The 18046-nt window shown below is 43.0% G+C and overlaps 1 protein-coding gene across 4 annotated transcripts in view; it reads left to right on the top strand.

Moving 5' to 3' along the window:
• FAP (fibroblast activation protein alpha) overlaps window positions 1-16705 on the top strand; it is a 50340-nt gene extending 33635 nt beyond the window's left edge. For all 4 annotated transcript variants that reach the window (XM_077936731.1, XM_077936728.1, XM_028747165.2 and 1 more), the window contains 9 exons: window positions 1121-1219; window positions 2378-2447; window positions 3220-3414; window positions 7469-7523; window positions 11554-11653; window positions 14210-14274; window positions 15124-15196; window positions 15497-15570; window positions 16362-16705. In XM_077936731.1, coding sequence (XP_077792857.1) covers window positions 1121-1219; window positions 2378-2447; window positions 3220-3414; window positions 7469-7523; window positions 11554-11653; window positions 14210-14274; window positions 15124-15196; window positions 15497-15570; window positions 16362-16460 — 830 coding nt within the window. In that variant the 3' untranslated portion in view covers window positions 16461-16705. The remainder of the gene's footprint in view (window positions 1-1120; window positions 1220-2377; window positions 2448-3219; window positions 3415-7468; window positions 7524-11553; window positions 11654-14209; window positions 14275-15123; window positions 15197-15496; window positions 15571-16361) is intronic.
• The last annotated feature ends 1341 nt before the right edge of the window (window positions 16706-18046 follow it).

Here is an 18046-nt window from a genome sequence, read left to right as displayed (position 1 = left end):
TTTCTCACATATTTGATAAATGGTGTAAAATTATTTTTGAACAACTGTATGAATATTGGTCGCCAACATGCTGTACGAGTTGCACTGCCGTTATACTTATAGCAGTCTAAGCATTGCCCTGCCTGCAAAACTAAGTCAGTTGTTAAGTTTTCTGGTATTTCCTGTTCATGATTACGCTGGAAATCTTCTGGTATTTCATGACCAGGAAGTGGTTTCCCTAAGTGCTGGGTAAAGGGGAGAGTTTTGCTGTCAATGTAATCTAGCTGTAACTGTTTTGCTGTGTATGTGCTAGCACTGTCTGGTGTTATCTTAGGTCATACATCTGTAGCATAGGGCAATCTAAAATTATATACAGATCCTTTGTGGTGGGGAGTGAGCTCCTTTAACTAATCAATTGAAGGAACACATTAAACACTTCAGGTACTTAATCCTATTACTTCATTACTTAATAGATTTTTGAACGTTTTCTTTCAAAGACTACCACTCCTGTCTCCCAGCTCTTCTACATAATGCATCTCTTTCCTGCTCAATCCCCAGAGAGCAAGCATAGGCAAGCTCGGCCCTCCAGATGTCTTGGGACTACAACTCCCATCATCCCTGACCACTGGTCCTGTTAGCTAGGGATCATGGGAGTTGTAGTCCCAAAACATCTGGCGGGCCGAGTTTGCCTATGCCTGCCAGAGAGAGTTTAAAAACACTCTGTCAAGCACTACAACCCAGCAATAAATCCCAACTCAGCAATAGATATTATTATAGATCCAAGGAGGTTTAATCCCAGCAAATATTTTCCTATTTTCTCCTCCATAGAAGAGAACACTCTGTTACTGTTAAAACCACACAGCTGCTTTCTATTTGCATACAGGATATTCACTTATACACATGACCTTAGCAGATTTGACATGTATTCTCTATTTGTGTCCTGCCATGTAATAATTAGATTGCAACCATACTCAGTTGTTCTTGTACCGTTTCTAAAATTATTTTAGCTTTCTTTTTTGAGGATATGCCTGTGAAATGTTATAGGACAAACTTGGAAGGAGATTCAGAAATCAGTAATGATGATAACAAGCACGCTAACCAATGGCAAATGTATTGTGAATCTAAATTTTCATCTATGTAGAAGTTCGAATTTTGGAAGACAACAGGGATTTGGAATCTTCTCTGCAAAAGATCAGCATGCCTACCACAGATTTTGACAAACTTGAAGTGGATGGTATAAGTAAGTACAATCGACTATGTATCCTCCCCTTTTGATTTTACATTATGAGTGACAAGGGAAAAGTAGTGGCTATGCTAGGTATTTAAAGGCTTCATGTTTGGTAACTGTGGTCCTTTCCAGACTGCCAAGGATTCAAGGATTCAATCACCTACCAGAAATGCAAGTTGGTGCAATTGAAGTGGATTAAAGCATTCTGTCACCCTGCCTCAACAAACCCACTTTTTTTTTCTTTTTTAAAGAGACTTCTTGCAATTGAGAAAGTAATGGGAAATTGCACTGAAAAGTGTGGGATGCAGGAAGATGTATAACCACAGCACAAGCAAAACAGGATGAATGCTCTTTGTCATATACTTTCCCTGCAAAGAAACCAGAACAAATGTTTAGTAATAAGTAGACATAGGGCTCGTACACACATCTGCTTGTGCCCTGACTAGAAAGCATGGGTTCGACCATTTTCTCCCTTACCCTGCTCCTTCCTAAGAGAAAACCCGCTCTTTAGAGATAGATTGGAACAGATGGCAATCCGGGGAAAGCCCAAATTGCTGTTTGTTCCGACTGAGCCTTAAAGAGTGCTTTTCTCTAAGGGAAAGAGGAAGTATGGAGAAGCCCATAGTCTAACCCCCACATAAGCTTTGTGCAGGCAAATCAGGGTGAATGACTCGTAAGCAGGTCATCTGAAGAAGCCCCATAACTGCACAGAAACATGGCAGTTTGTCACCTTGAGCAGTGCAGGACGCCTAACGTGACTGGAATGCTCTGCACAGACCTGATTGCCCCACACCCAGAATGATATTGTAGGAAATGGCAGCCAAAACTATCAAGAGGCTAGAGCAGCTCCCTTGTGAAGAAAGGCCTTTTTAACTTAGAAAAACAGCAACTGGCAGGAAGCGGGCATGGTGGAGGCATGTAGAATGATGCCTATTGTGGAGAACGTGGACACAGAGACATCTTTTCTCCCTCATAGTACTAGAACTTGAGGGAAAGGTCACCCTATGAAACTTAATGCACCAGTGATTCAGGAGAGACCCCACCCCACCCCAAACTACTTCTTCACAAAATGCACAATTCATTCGCAGAATTCGCTACCACGAGATGCGGCGATGGATCTTCAGCATTCGTTATTTGTCATTCTCTCTCTCTCTCCTTCTCTCTCTTCAGCCTTGTGGTACAAAATGGTGCTCCCTCCACGGTTTGATAAATCCAAGAAGTATCCCCTTCTCATACAGGTGTATGTAAAATTGTGTTTATTTATCCTTGCTTGCTTCCTTTCTTTAACTTAAATTTGCTTCATTTGGGTGTCCCTTAACAATTATTGTCAAATACGCTCACGGCTAATGACCGTAGAGTAGTAAAATAGCTTTAAGTTATAAGGCCTGGTGAACCTCAGGTCTGAGGGCCACTTTTATCTGGTCCTTGGGACTCTTCTTCCCAAGCTACATCTCTGCCCAAGGCTAAGCCCCTCACCAGCCTTGCTCTGCATCTACCTCAAGTGCTTTTGCCTGGTTGGAAGGTGTTTCAAAATGTGTAATAATGCCACTTGTCTGCCTGGTTAGAGAATGGGAGGGTGGGAACCTCAGTTGTTTTCCATCCCTTGACTATAGCCTCCTGTATACTCACTTTCCTCCCCTGCCCCCACCCTCTGCTATACATCCCCCAGCAGGTTCCCAAAAGGGAATGTGACCATTGCCCAAGCTGACTGGGGCTGATGGGAGCTGGAGTAATCTGGAGCATCCTGGGTCCCCCAGCCCTGTGTTAGGCAATGCAACGTGACAAAACACCTTACCTAGTAACAATATATTATGTACCACAACATAGAAACAAAAAGGAAGGCAACGTGCCCAAGCCCTCTCAGGTGTGAACCTGAGCAATACCATTTTGCCTAGGCTCTGTATTTGTTAAAGATTTGGTTTTTTGGCCACCATTTCCTTTCCCTTTAATAAAAAGGGAGTGTTTTGTAGTCCATAGCGCTGAATTTGAGATTCTGTGAATTTTTGCTGCAGGTATGGCGGACCTTGCAGTCAAAGTGTGAAACATACGTTTGGGGTTAGCTGGACGACCTACCTTGCGAGCAAAGAAGAGATTGTGGTGGCTTTCGTGGATGGAAGGGGGACGGCCTTCCAAGGAGATGAAATGTTATACGCGGTCTATCGGAAACTTGGGGTTTATGAAGTTGACGATCAGATCTCAGCTGTAAGGTAAGGGAAAGAGTGCAGTTCTGCAAACCTACATTGAAAGCCGCTAGGTCCTAGGAGTCTACGAGAAAGGACTGTGTGGCTTCTGTATAGTGCCGATATAGCTCTCGTTGCTAGACAAATGTGGCATCTTAAACATACAGTCCAGCATCCTATTCTCGCAATGGCCAACTAGATACCCATGGGAAGCCCACAGGCAGAATCTGAGAGCAACAACATTCTCCCCACCTGTGCTTCCTAGCAACTGATGTTCACTGGTGTACAACAGTGGAGGTAGCGCATAGGAGTTGAAAGTAATAGATTCTCCAGGAATAAGTAGCTCTATTCTCCATGAATTTGTCTGAATTTTCTTAATTATCATGCTAGTTCAAATTTCATTTTCTTTTGGGAACGTTACAAAGAACACCTCGAATTTAGATATACTAACAAACATCTGGGTGTGCTTTTCATGCATGAGATACTTGGTCACTTGTTTGGGGATGATGCAATGTTTTTGCTTGTTCCCATACTCATCATCCGTTATCACTAAGCAAATAATCCCATTTTGCAAAATGAGCATTCCTTGATGAAAGAGGTTGCTTCTGGACCCAGCTTTCCCATTGAAGTGGGGCCTAGAAGCAGCTGTGACTGTTACAACAGCAGTGGTCATTCCTGGATTGGGAGAGCTTGACCAAAGTAGTTCAGGCATTGGTGACTTCAGTAATGATTTCCTGCAATGCACTGTATGTGGGGCTTCCATCGCACTTGACCCAGAAACAGCAGTTAGGGCAGAATGCTGCAGCACTGATGCTGACAGGAGTGAGACCCTATTAGCATATAACAGCTCAACTCAGAGATTTTCACTGCTTGCCGATTTGTTACTGAGCCAAGTTCAAGGTTTTACCATTGGTATATAAAGCCCTTAATGGTTTGGGACAAGTTTACTTGCAATATTACCTTACAACATATATGTACATTCAACCACTTCAGTCTGCGGAAGTGGCCCTGCTACAGGGTGCCACGTATTACTAATTCTGCAGTTGAAACAAATCAGTCTTTTACACCTTGGAACTCCCTGCCTGTTGATACCTATATTCTGCTCTTCTCGTTGCCCACCTAGACATGTAGTAATTGCATCTGTTTTAGCTTATTGTTGATCTTAATTGTTTATCAGTTTTTGAATGTTTTTAACTGTCTTTTATAAACCATTTAATATTATGTCTTAGCTTATTGGTGAACCTCTTTGAATTTTTTATTTTATTTTATTTTTTACAATCCGTTGGTAAAAGGGCTTTGGAAATGATGTAGGGTTACTTCTGAATGGCAGAGTTGGAAATAGATAGAACCCATGAACTCTGGTCTCCAACACCTGTGATCTATGTACCTGATAACATGCCTATCTAAACAGGTTTTATCTCTTCTGTCCTCTTTCTGCTTATTGACTCTTCCATTTCCTCTTCGTATCAAGAATCATGTTGCTTTAACCTCACTTTAAAAAAACAACCAGCAACAAAGATTGACACAGATGAGACGTTACACTATTTTGAGCCCCACAGCCATCACTTTCTATTGCACAGCGCAAGAACGCCTTGTTTTATAGAAACCATAAAACTTATGAATTGGCTTTAATTGCTCTAAAGTGTTCAGAGACAACAGAGGATGTGGTGGGTGCCCATCCAACTAGGTTAAAGTAAAACCAAGCTGCTCTTCTGTTCGTTCGTTCGTTCGTTCATTCATTTAATTCGGGAAATTTATAGACAACTAAACATTAACAGATATCATAATGGTGTGCAACATTAAAAATGCAAGAGAGACTGGAAACATTTTTCCCCCAAAAAAAGAAAAATCAGAGTGCCCACATCTGTTGGCAGTCTGCTGTAAAAAGTTTGTGTGTGTGTGTGTGGAAATGGCTCAACTTGCTGCAAAATAAAAATAAAAGGAAAATTATATCTGAAAACATGCATTCAATTGACTTCAGTTGTTGGGGCCCAGTGTGCATTCAGTGTGCTTTGCACTAGAATGGTTGCAGCTTTTCAGCTCCAAATTTGCAACTGCAAAGGCCAAGAACTCCAATGGAGAATGCTGTGGCGAGAGAAATTTGCTGAGTCTCTCCAACCGGTCTGAATTGCCCACTTGCTCTGTGGGGGCCCCTCCTCAGGGAGGTTGATGAGGTTCCTGGTGCGAAAATGGCCTTGTTTGTTTTTCTTTGAAATTTGGCTTCCTCAAGTTTTTATTTTGTAATAATAATTTAAAACAGCAAGCCGCAGACTGGGGAATAGTAAACAGCTGCTTGACCTACTTGTTTCTGCCGTTGTGTCATTTCCTCTTCTTCTTTAACCACCTGCCCTCTCAAAGCATGTATTTAGCTATTTATTTATTTTTTACATTTTTCATGGAACTGGCTGCTGCTTTAAGAGAACATGTCAAATCAGCCCCCTTTGGCACCTTCCCACAACTCCATTTAGATATAGCGCACTGCACCATGCTCTTAGGAATGCAATCTCCGGTCATTTTGGTTCTCTTCAAGCTCAAAAACTACAGACGAAATCACTAGGACTCAAAAGCAATAGCAAAGGCTATTGATGAAAATAACAATACAATATGTTGCAATGTTGATACATAAAAGCACATGTGGAATAAGATCGTATTGTAGCCAAAAGTAGACTGACAATACAGAATTACCCTCTGAGGTGGAATCTGGAATAAATGTATTGTAGAGTTGTTGACTAGTTCTCTGGATTGTATATTGTTTTTGTTGTTTTGTCAAAACCAATTTAGAAATGGAGACATTCTTGTGGTTGGCAGCTGAAGAAAAACCCCTTAGATTATCTGATGTAAATAATCCCAAGTAATTTAGCCAGCAAAACTCTCCAAAATATAGTTTATTGGTTCTCCAGAAGCTGTAATGCAAATTACTGTAATTTGCTTTAAGTTTCCAGCTATCTTCCCTGTCTGAGCTCTCTTTAAGTACCTTTCAGCCTGCATTTAAGTTCCTCATTCTTTTAGCTAGAGAGCTCCAAATATGCACAATGCTTCCCCCTTGTTCATTACTAAGTTACTCAGAGGAAAAGTTTTAGTCTTGTGCAAATCAGCTGTGTAGGTTTGCTGGGAGAGACTAAGTTGCCTAAAGCCATTCATAATAGATAGGTCAGGTTTTCAACTTGGGATTCTCCTCACGGTAGCCACTGCCCTGCGCTGGAAAATACCAGAGCAAAAGGGTTTTGAGCATGTCCTAAGATGGGTGGATATTTGGGGTCTGTTTATTACAAGGGTGGGCAACATGGAGTCTTTCTCTTAATTTCATGTGTGTGGCTAGGAGGTGAAAAGAGAGGTGACAAAAAGAGAGGAAAGTGAGTGGCAGAAAGAGAGGACTTTTCATGAAGACTTTAAAAAACAATAATAACCACAAACTCTTGTCGAAATATCAAGCTATTTAGAGCTTTATAGGTCATAACTACTGATTTGAATTATTAATGGTATAAGGCTTGATTGATTTTGAATCAGGCTTTGGATATGCTTTGATAATTTGCATGTTAAATTACCATCATCACAGTACCTTGCTCTTCATGAAAACTGTATTTGAAATTGAGTACACCAAGTATTTTATAACATAATATCCTTGCAAGCGTATGCGACAAGAGGGGTAGATCAGTTCTAAGATAACCAGGGTTCCTCATCACATCCAAACATAGTGAGCCCCAGTTTGATCCTGGCTTGTATGAATTCAAGATGCAACGGGGGAATTCTGGTTAGTTTAAATTAAAACCAGAAGCTTTCAATCTCCTCCTCCTGTAGCACAGCAGAAAAAGACGACAGGGAAGAGTACTGAGCCTCCCCATAATGCCCTAAACTATTGTTTCATGTTACTATCCAAAGTGTCCCACTGTGTGCAGCACTGCTAGTTTCGAACCCCAGTTTAAATCATAGAGCGTATGAACTCATTAGAGCAATAACCATAATCTTCTGCTGCGTAACAACAACAACAAATCTGAATGGAACCCCAAAATATTCAAAAACAAAAGCTATTTTATCACCTTTGTTTTTTGAACTAATGAAACATTTTCCCCCTTTTGAACAGAAAGTTTATAGACATGGGATTTATTGACGAAAAAAGGATAGCCATATGGGGATGGGTATGTATACTTTTTTTAAAAAAAGCTTGTTTAACCTTGTTCTGCTTACAGCTCCTTTTGTAAACACCTTGGTGAAGCGCATGGAGGTGTCTTATGCATGGGCCTCCCTTTGTTCATTCTTCTCCACGGGACATCTAGACTGTTGCATGTCTGTAATATATTCTAGATTTAATCACCACCCCAGCTGCGTCAACACTCTCCTTCCTCTGGGCTTGATTCTTTATGAGATTCTGAGATAGTGCTGAACCATAGTTTAGCATTATGAGAATGAGCATAGATGAGGTTTGAGATCACATGCTTTCCCTTCCTCCTCTGGTATGGCTGACAGCTCTGAAAGCTTTTTGCTTCCATTTCATGATGGCCAAATCTGGGCAAACTGTAATCTAATTGTGCTTCGTGCATCTAAACATATCATCTCTTAAGCACAAGGACTTCTGCTGCTTGAGCAATGGAACTTCATCTCTCTCTCCCTCTCCCCCTGCACATCTGTTCCAGAGGGTTGGAGGGGAAACCCAAAACAGAATGGGTCCGAGTGGTTTTCTGTTTCCCCTGCCACTTTCCCTGGGAAAACCTACTCTTTAGCTCTGAATCGGAACAAACGTCAATCTGCAGAGAACCCGATTGTCACTTGCTCTGATTCAGCAGTGAAGGTTGGGTTTTCCAGGGGGAAAGTGATGGAACAAGCACAAGTCTGGATGAGCCTATTATGATTTAATGGCAGTTTGTTAAACCTAGGATGAACAGTTGCCCATCAGGATCCAATACAGAGCCTGCAGACTTAAGTCAGTTGCTAGCCAACAATTAATTTCGAGTGTCCGATGATTTCCATTTTGTTAACGTTACTTAGTCTCTGATTATCTCTCAAGAAGTGTTACGGTCTCACTCTCTTCAGCTTTGCTCTTTTGCCAGGAAAAATTATCTTAGGTCTGTCACTGCTTGTTTATCTTGTTTTTCTTCCTTGGCCTGGATTCCCATAAGAGCAGCTTGCCCAGAAGCACAATACAGGACAGAGTAAACTTGCTGGTATTAGAGGTCAAACTATTTTATTTTATTGTTTTGATGCCGAGTGCTTATATTAACAAACTTTAATTTATTTCATTTATTGGGCTGATGGCCAACGTTGACATAGCTATAGGCGTCCTCTTCTAGCAGGGTGTGATTGAATGATGCTATGGATAAGGTATTCTGAAGTTGGGCTTAGTATCTGGGAAATAGTGGGTGGGAAATGGTGGGTGGGTGTACATGCTGAGTTTGCTAATAATTTGTCTTTTATGACTGACATTGCCATTTGTGTGTCAAAGCTTCTCTCTCTGCCCATCTCCCCTCCATTTTGCTCTCTCTCGTTTCTTGGCATTTTAGTTTTTCGGCCCATGGGAAGGATTTGTCTTTTAAGTTTTAATTCTTTAGAGCACGTTGATTATCTTTGGGCACTTCAAAAACCGTGGAACATCCTCTAAGGCAAGTTCTTCTCAGGGGATATTCCCATCAGCTGGTGGCGTAGTGGTCTAAACCACTGAGCCTCTTGGGCTTGCCAATCACAAGGTCAGAGGTTCGAATCCCCATGACGGGGTGGGCTCCCGTTGCTCTGTCCCAGTTCCTGCCAACCTAGCAGTTCGAAAGCACACCAGTGCAAGTAGATAAATAGGTACCTCTGCGGCGGGAAGGTAAATGGTGTTTCCGTGCGTTCTGGCTCATGGTGTTCCGTTGCGCCAGAAGTGGTTTAGTCATACTGGCCGCATGACCCGGAAAGCTGTCTGTGAACAAATGGCGGCTCCCTCAGCCTGAAAGTGAGATGAACGCTGCAACCCCATAGTCACCTTTGACTGGACTTAACCGTCCAGGGGTCCATTACCTTTTTTACCTTTTACCCATCAGCTGAAGGATGGAAGGGAGAAGTGATGCTGACAGATTTCCCCCTTCAGTCCCTTGTGCCCTGCAAAAATAAAAATAAAAATTCTTACTGGCCTCCATGGTTCCCTTCTTGCTCTTTCCAGATGCTAAGCCCTCTGTCTCTCTGAGTCAATTGGTCCAGCTGTGAACTCATCCTCACCCACTAGTCCCCAGTTATTTGGATATTTTGCCAGGAGGCAGCAGAGGTGGGTGACAGCCACCATTCCACCCTAGATGGCAGGCAGCTAAGCATTTCAGCATTGTGGGTGTGATCAAGAAGCAAGGGATTATGTAACTGTGTGGGATGATCAGAGCCTGCTTCATGATGTGTCTTGAATACGGGGCACGAAGGCACTGCACTCTGATGCTCCAAGTCTTTATTTAGCTGCTACACACCAGAGTTCTGTCAGTAGCTCTGTGATTTATTTCCTTTGAGAAGGCACTTGATGAAGATCCATGCGGAATGTTGTCAGTGGGCTGCTCCCTTGTAGCTCCCGCTTGTCCATCCCATTCCTGTGCATGTTTACTCAGGAGTAAGTTCAGTAGGGCTTGCTTCCAAGTGACTGTGCATAGGATTGCAACGTTGCGGGATAATCCTGTGAATGTTTACTTAGAAGTTAGCAAGTCCCACTGTGCACCATGAATCTTATTCCAAAAAATGTTTATTTTTAGATACTACATTTTATGGCCACCCAGTTTTACCGCTTCACAGTGACTTGAAGAGGTATCTAGCCAGTCTATGTGAGTGTAGTTGAAGTCACCCATTACTACAACATTTCCTCTTTTGGGTGCTTCCTTGATTCCACTCTGTGTCTCAAGGTCTTCCTGAGCATCTTGATCAGGGGGACAATTTCACATCCCCAGTACTAAATTACTCTTGAGGCCCGGCAGGGCTTTTTTCCAGCCAGAACCCACCAGAATTGAGTTCCAGCACCTCTCAGGTGGGCACCATTGCCATTGTAAGAGAACAAGGGAGTTCTCTTATGGTGAGTTACAGCACCACTTTGTCAAGAGAAATAGCACTGGGGCCCAGTATCACCACCCAGCCTATGCAGAGGGTTGGAGACCATTCCAGAAATGTGAAATGCGACACATCAGGAACAAGGAGGGACGGACAATTAACATCAGGATTGACTGCCCCGGTAGACCATGCCCCCTGAGGTGGTCGCCTCACCAGGCTTCCTTGGTTGGCCATGCCTGAATAAAGATCTAATAATAATAAATAATAATAATTTTATTATTTATAGCCCACCCATCTGGCTGGGCTGCCCCAGCCACTCTGGGCCGCTTCCAGCACATATAAAAGCACGATAAAACATAAAACATTAAAAACTTCCCGATACAGGGCTGCCTTCAGATGTCTTCTAAAAGTTGTATAGTTATTTATCCACAAGGAGGGTGCCACTACCGAGAAGGCCCTCTGCCTGGTTCCCTGTAGCTTCACTTCTTGCAGTGAGGGAACTGCCAGAAGACCTTCGGAGGTGGATCTCAGTGTCAGGGCTGATTGATAGGGGTGGAGATGCTTCTTCAAGTATACAGGGTCGAGGCCACTTAGGGCTTTAAAGGTTAGCACCAACACTTGGAATTGTGCTTGGAATTGTATCTACGTTGTGATCTTCTACCTCTGGAGATCCTGCCACCTGAGAAGGCCACCTCATCTGTCTTCATCATGGGCTTGCCCTGGTACATAGAAAGTTACTTCATTGAATTACTCCAGTGGTGTCCCATCCAAAGAAAACTAAATGCTCTAGAGCTGCTGTGGGGATGGCACCACTTGAGGAAATGAGGATTGCTTAATGCTACCTGCCTTGCAGACTCTTTTCCTTACTGCTGCTTTCCCTCCCACTGCTCTTGAGATTAGCAGCATAGCAGAACATCTGGTCACAAAGGAGTATATCCCTAGGAATCAAACTCACAAGGAAAGCTACTGCATAAATGGAAAGAAACTGCGCAACCCATTTGCTTGCCCCTGTGCCTGGTAGAGAATTACTCAGACTTATGCTGGAGAATCCTTGGCTTATGTTGCTGCCTCTGCTGCCAAAGCAAATACTCCCTTTGGCTTTCGTGCTTTACCACTTGGATTCTTAGAGAGCTAATACTTCATTTCAAGGTTACTAACTTCCATCCCGTTTCTTCCTAGTCTTACGGTGGCTACGTTGCCTCGCTGGCACTTGGGTCTGGCACTGGAGTGTTTCAGTGCGGGATGGCAGTGGCTCCTGTCTCCAGCTGGGAGTATTATGGTATGGAAACAACTTGTCAACATCACACCTTGAAAGCAGGGCATAGACAATGAATTGTTTTAGCAATGATGTCACTGTGAGGTGCTCTGCCGCTTGCGAAATTTACAAGAACCGCTGGCCTCAGCTAGGAACAAATTCTTCAAAATACACAGACACACACACCAAGCATGGTTCTCTTTGGCTAAGGTTGCCTTTTGGGGTCACACACACACACACACACACCAATCTGCAAGGCCGGTTTGCACAGTTCCTGGTTATTACAGCAGTGAATATTGGGGAAATATGAGAAACTGAGCTGGCAGTCAAGGAATGTGTTTCATTTGGAATAATATTGTTACAAAAATTGTGTGCCATCCTCACTCTCTGCTGAGTGATAGCGAGGGTCCATGTTTTCCTAAGACTGCAACCCAAACCCCACTTACCTGGGGGGGGGGGAGTAAGCCCCACCAAATTCAACAAGGCTAGCTTCTTCTGAGTAGACCTGGTTAGGATTGCACTCTAAAAGGATGGAAAGTAGGGGAAAGTGGGTGCAAGGAGGCTCTTTCAAAGTACAGCAGAGACCATCCTTCACTCACAGCCAAGTGTGTAATTCTTGGGACCAGATTCAAATGTTTCCCCCCTCTCCAGCAGCATCTTAGATGTGCAGTGATCCACACATAGGAACCCATTTCCACGTGTAGCAAGACTGAATTTATAAATAAAAGTTTCTTTGGCATAAAGAAACCAACTTGCAATTTATGCATTTTGTGGAGGATTGTATTAAAATCACTCACCGTAGCCTTCCTGAGTTCTGAATACGAGACAAGGTTTAAGAAGCAGTTAGCTTAATAAATTTCCCTTCCCTTTGCAAAAAAATATTTGCACAGACTGGATTACGTGATTGTCTGTGGCCCTTTTACAAGGAAAAAAAAGAGTTTGTTTTGGTGGATGTTCATAGCCTTAAGATACCGCCAGCCTAACATTTATGACTACGGCTCCACCAGTCCCCTCCCACGACTGGCCCCGACTACTGCTGATTCTTTCCCCATATTGCAAGGCAGCTATTCCCAGAAGTAAAGCAAAAACACTCCCTCTGCAAATTCCTTAGGGCCTGGTGCCGCCAAAGTTAAGCACTGTTAAGTTCTTGCGATGCTAAAGGCAGAGATAAGCACATCTGCTCAATTCCTTTCCCAGTGAGATCAGTGGGATTTTCAGAATGTAAACTTCGGCTGAATCATGCTTTTAATGCGGACCAGGACTGCACAACATGCAACTATGCTGGGAGTCATGTATTGTGCTTTGGCCTGCATTTTTGCAGCCCCAGACAGCTCATTATTGAGTCCTCAGAAGGCTACTGTACATGAATTGCGGGCCATTTTATACACTAGTAAGAAAACTGTGGAAACTCTTAGGAAAAGTTGTACTGTATTTCTAAGATTTGATGGCTCTTAACAGTGTTTTTAAGACTAAAATTATATATCATTAGAAAGATACAGTCATACCTCATGTTACATTTGCTTCAGGTTGAGCGTTTTCAGGGTTACTTCCGTGTTTTGCCGCTCGTGCATGCACAGACATGCAAAATGACGTCACATGCATGCGCAGAAGCAGCGAACCGCAACCCGTGCAGACGCGGGTTGCGTTCTGCTCATGTTGCAAACAGGCCTCCAGAATGGATCCGGTTTGCAACTAGAAGTACCACTGTACTTTCATGCAGAATATAATGCAACAAACTATGTTGAATTATTTTTATTCTGAAGACAGGATATCCATATTTGGTAGTGATGGAATAAGGTGCATAAGAAGAAGAACTGGAGAAGGTTTGCTGCCTAAATGCAATGCAGCTGCCATCTAGTCTGGGACTGATTGACAGCAAAAGGCATGGGGAGAATTTGTGTGATTAATGGTACTCTAAATGGCAAGATGTTATGAAATACCCTTTATATTTTATTTTTGGGGTGTATGCCTTCTTTTATTTTGCTATAACCTTTGATAGTATAAAGGTGATTCAACAAACTTTGTTGCATTATATTCTGCACTGGATTGTCTTTCTAATGATATATGACTTTATGGTATTATTCCCAAAAAGACTGATGTTATGAGCCACCAAAGCTCAGAAATACAGATTTTCCAAAAGCTTTCTATGTTTTGGCCACTAATGTATGTCTGGTGACCTGTGTCCAGTGGTTCACGAGTTACAGCAGGGCAAACGTCAGGTTTTAACATTCTTTGTGGGAAATTAAGAGCAATATCTTTGAACATCTGAATGCAAGGAGTAAACCTTGCTGACATTTGCTATTCAAGAAGAACATCAGATGAGCCTGCTGGATCTTGCCAATGGCCCATCTAGTCCAGAAACCTGTTCTCACAGTGGCTGACCAGAGGCCTATGAGAAGCCTGCAAGCTGAACAACACTCTTCCCTTCTGTGGTTTCCAGCAGCTGGTATTCAGAGGAGCACAGCTTCCATCCATGGAGGCAGGCCATCTTCTCTCTCTAATGGCTACTAGCCCTTGACATTCTTGCATATGGACTTTTGTGTGTATATCCTGTCATCAACATGCTATTGTATCTTGCAGCATCCATCTACACGGAGCGATTTATGGGCCTCCCAACCAAAGAAGACAATCTGGAGCACTACAGAGTAAGGACAATGAAACATTTCCCTCTCTTTCTTCTCCTTTTACCAGTAAACCTCAACTTCCTTCCCTGCCTTTCTTTCCTTGGCTTAGTGGTATGTGTGCCACTTCTACCATCCACTGCTTCCATGATACTTGAGTGTAGATTCGGAGAAGTTGGTAGCAGAAGAGAAAGGAGGGAAAGGGGTTGAAAATCGTTTGATGAGAATGGTTTGTTACCTTGTGCACTGTTGTCTACTCAAGCTCAGAGTCTGGACCTACTAAGTTGGCCTCTTAGCTTCTTAATTTCTCTCCCTCTCTCTCTCTCTCTCTCTCTCTCTCTCTCTCCACTGGACTCAGCTACATTAGTAAAGGAAAAGCATTTTAAATGTGTTATAACATTGTGACACCAGGTGACACTGTAGAGTTCCATCTTTCACTAATGTGATTTCCCCTTATGAGGTTGACAACACGTTTTCCTGAAATGTTGTTTTTTTTATCTGTCTAGATCCAGCCACTTTCTTTAAATTCCTTTTCTATTCCTTTTTCTTCTTCTTTACCTTCAAATTGTAACACACCAAAATGCAATCTCTGGGAAATTAAAAAGGCAAAAGAGAAAAGAGAAAAAAGCAGCGTGTCTAGCAGCACATCACAATTGCTACATCAGGTAGAAGAATCATTAAGTGAGCCACCAAGACCCTCAGCAATGTTCAAGCTTTCCATGGGGAAGAAAGCTCAGAAGTCACCAGCCTAGTAGGGAATCTGTGGGGCCAAGCCGTTCTTACTGCTGATGGTCGCCACCATCATAAAAGGGTTTTATGTTTGGCAACCACTGAGTTGTTCATTTCTGTCTCTCCCCGCCCTCCACTTTGCAGAATTCGACAGTGATGGCAAAAGCAGAGAACTTCCGTGATGTGGAGTACCTTCTCATCCATGGAACAGCAGATGGTGAGGTTTATGAAAAGCTAGTACAGATACCGAGAAATCACTTTGGTTAGGAAATGCTAAGCTTTCTTCTGTGCCCACGATTAGGGTCAGTACTCGCAAGACATTTTATGTCTTTCTTTCCAGCACATGAAACAAAGCTGACTCATTGTTGATCATGATTCTATGTCTGCTGTAGAGTTTAATAACTCATGGCATGTCTAATGCAGCACAATTGTGTGCTTTCTGGTATTTTACCAGGTGTGTTTGGGGTTTTTTTTTAACCAGCCGTTTTCATTTTGCCCCCCCCCCTTCTCGTTTCAGATAATGTACATTTTCAGAACTCAGCACAGATCTCCAAAGCCTTAGTCAATGCACAAGTGGATTTCCAGGCAATGGTAGATATTATCAAACAATTTAATTATAATGTTGCACTGTTTGATTCCAAGATTAGGTTTATCAGAGACTGGATGTAGTTCAGCAGGAGAGCACATGCTTTGCAGGAACTTCCAAGCTGAGTTTCCAGTTAAAGGATCTCGGGCATTTTTTTAAAAAAAATGTATTGAAAACATTAAATAGACAGAACTCTGAAATCCTTTTAATTGTTTTTCACGTTAAAATGTTGTTTTAAAAAAACAAAACAACCAAAGAGAGAGAGAATGAACTGCTTCTTCTGAAGCACCATGAAATATCTGAAAGTCACCTTTCCCTGATCTCTAATAGATACGAGTGGTTCTGCTCACTCTGTACATGCTCAGAGGTGCACTATTCAATATTACTTTTGTGCTCCAAGAATAAAGATGTGTGACTGAAAACAGGTTATATAGCTAATGCTTAGTTAGCTGTAAAAGCTGGGAGACAGTTGGATCCCTGATGGATCTTTGGAACTGCAGCCCTGACCATTTCCTTACATGCAAGTTTAAGCAGATGGGGAGAGGAAAATCAGAGTTATTTATTGTGTCCCCTGGGGAGGAGGGCTAGGTTTACTTCTTTGGTTCCTGCAACAGCAGACCTTCCTTGTGCCTCATCACAGGTTGAGACTGCCTTTGAAACTCTTTTCAAAAGTGTGATTTGCCGTGTAGCATTTGGGGGCAGCAGGGAGGGGAGGGTTGCTGTTCACAGAACTAGTTTCCACTGGTGCTTTAGAACCCTTTATGGGGTTAAAATATGTGTTTCTCTTCCTCTTCAGTGGTATGCTGACCAGGACCATGGGATTCCGGGCCTTTCTCTTAAGCACCTCTACACCCACATGACCCATTTTCTCAAGCAGTGTTTTTCCCTGGCTTAAGGAGAGTCCCTCCTCTCCGTGGGCCTGTACAGCAAGGAGAACGACGCGTGCTTTGCTAGAAAGCAACACAAGCTGCACAGATTAAGCATATTCTGGAAGCAGGATAAGAAAGTGAGAATTAAAGAAGGCTTGGTGTGGACAGTCTCTTGTGGACACATGTGCATTAGCAAATAATATTACAGTTTGCGTCCAGGTACACGTATTTGTTAGGAAACAAATGAACAATAAAATAAAAATAAAAACAAGTGTTTTGAAGGCTGCACATTTTGCTTCTTTTCCTCCTTCAGTCCTCAGGGGTCAGATACATGTATCCATCATGGAGTAAGGGACAGGGTGGCAACTTGAATAAAATATTGGGGCACGCAAGCCTACACAATCGATCACATGATGCAGTGCACGCACACTATTTGAATGGCAATGCCCATCAACTTTGGGGGTGCAGCCCCATCAAATATTTTATTGGAGGGGCTGATGCCCCCTCGGTCCCTATGGTAAGGGAATACAGTGGTGCCCCGCAAGACGAATGCCTCACAAGACGAAAAACTCGCAAGACGAAAGAGTTTTCCGTTTTTTGAGTCGTTCCGCAAGACGAATTTCCCTATGGGCTTGCTTCGCAAGACGAAACGTCTTGCGAGTTCTTGCGAGTTTGTTTCCTTTTTCTTAAAGCCGCTAAGCCGCTAAGCCCTTAATAGCTGCTAAGCCGCTAAGCCGTTAATAGCTGCTAAGCCGCTAATAGCCGCTAAGCCGCTAATAGCCGTGCTTCGCAAGACGAAAAAACCGCAAGACGAAGAGACTCGCGGAACGGATTAATTTCGTCTTGCGAGGCACCACTGTATTTCTGAAAGGGACATAGCTCTGTGATAGAGCATCTCAAATTCAATCTCTAGGAGCTCCAGGTGAAATATGGTCTGCCTCAAATCCTGGGGAGCTGCGGCCAGTCAATATTGGCAATTGGACCAATGGACTTACTCGGTTTAGGGCAGCTTGCTTTGTTCCTACAGGAAAAGGTAGCCTAGACTGTGTTCACACTTCTGTTTCCTGTGTACTCACTGCCTTCCTGGTGCTTGGTTTTTTAATATATGCTCACATGACGTTATCCAAAATGCACATGCATCCTGTCCTTTGTTGTGAAATACTACTGTTGGATGCGTTGTTTCTCAAACCAGCTTGACACCAATTGATGGGAGTCCTTAAGCCGTTCCTAATTCATCTCCAGCCAATGAGACGAACACTGTAAAAACATTCGTGCCATTCAATGCCCTCCTGTGTATGCACAAACGGAAACGAATCTGCTGCTAATTAATCTGTGCTGGTGTGAATAGCTCTGGGGGAAGCGCTGTGAAATGCACTGGCAGGAACACATTACTGCCCTCTAGGGCAGTAATGTGAACACCTTATGATGCCAGGGGGAGGGACTGTCAAATCCAAAGCCTTACTGGGCTCACTTATGGCAGATGATGGTGTTGTTTGTGATTGAAGGACCCGCCACCCACTTGAGGATAAGAAAGACACATGGACATGGTATATTAGGTTAATGGGCTAAAAAAGGCCACAACTTTATTGTTTACAGCATGTGAGAGGTATTG

This window comes from Podarcis muralis, chromosome 1 (assembly GCF_964188315.1).
Source record: "Podarcis muralis chromosome 1, rPodMur119.hap1.1, whole genome shotgun sequence".
In the NCBI taxonomy this organism is placed as follows: domain Eukaryota; kingdom Metazoa; phylum Chordata; class Lepidosauria; order Squamata; family Lacertidae; genus Podarcis; species Podarcis muralis.
The sequence above is the reverse complement of the archived record's forward strand: the minus strand, read 5'-3'. Positions and strand labels throughout refer to the sequence as shown.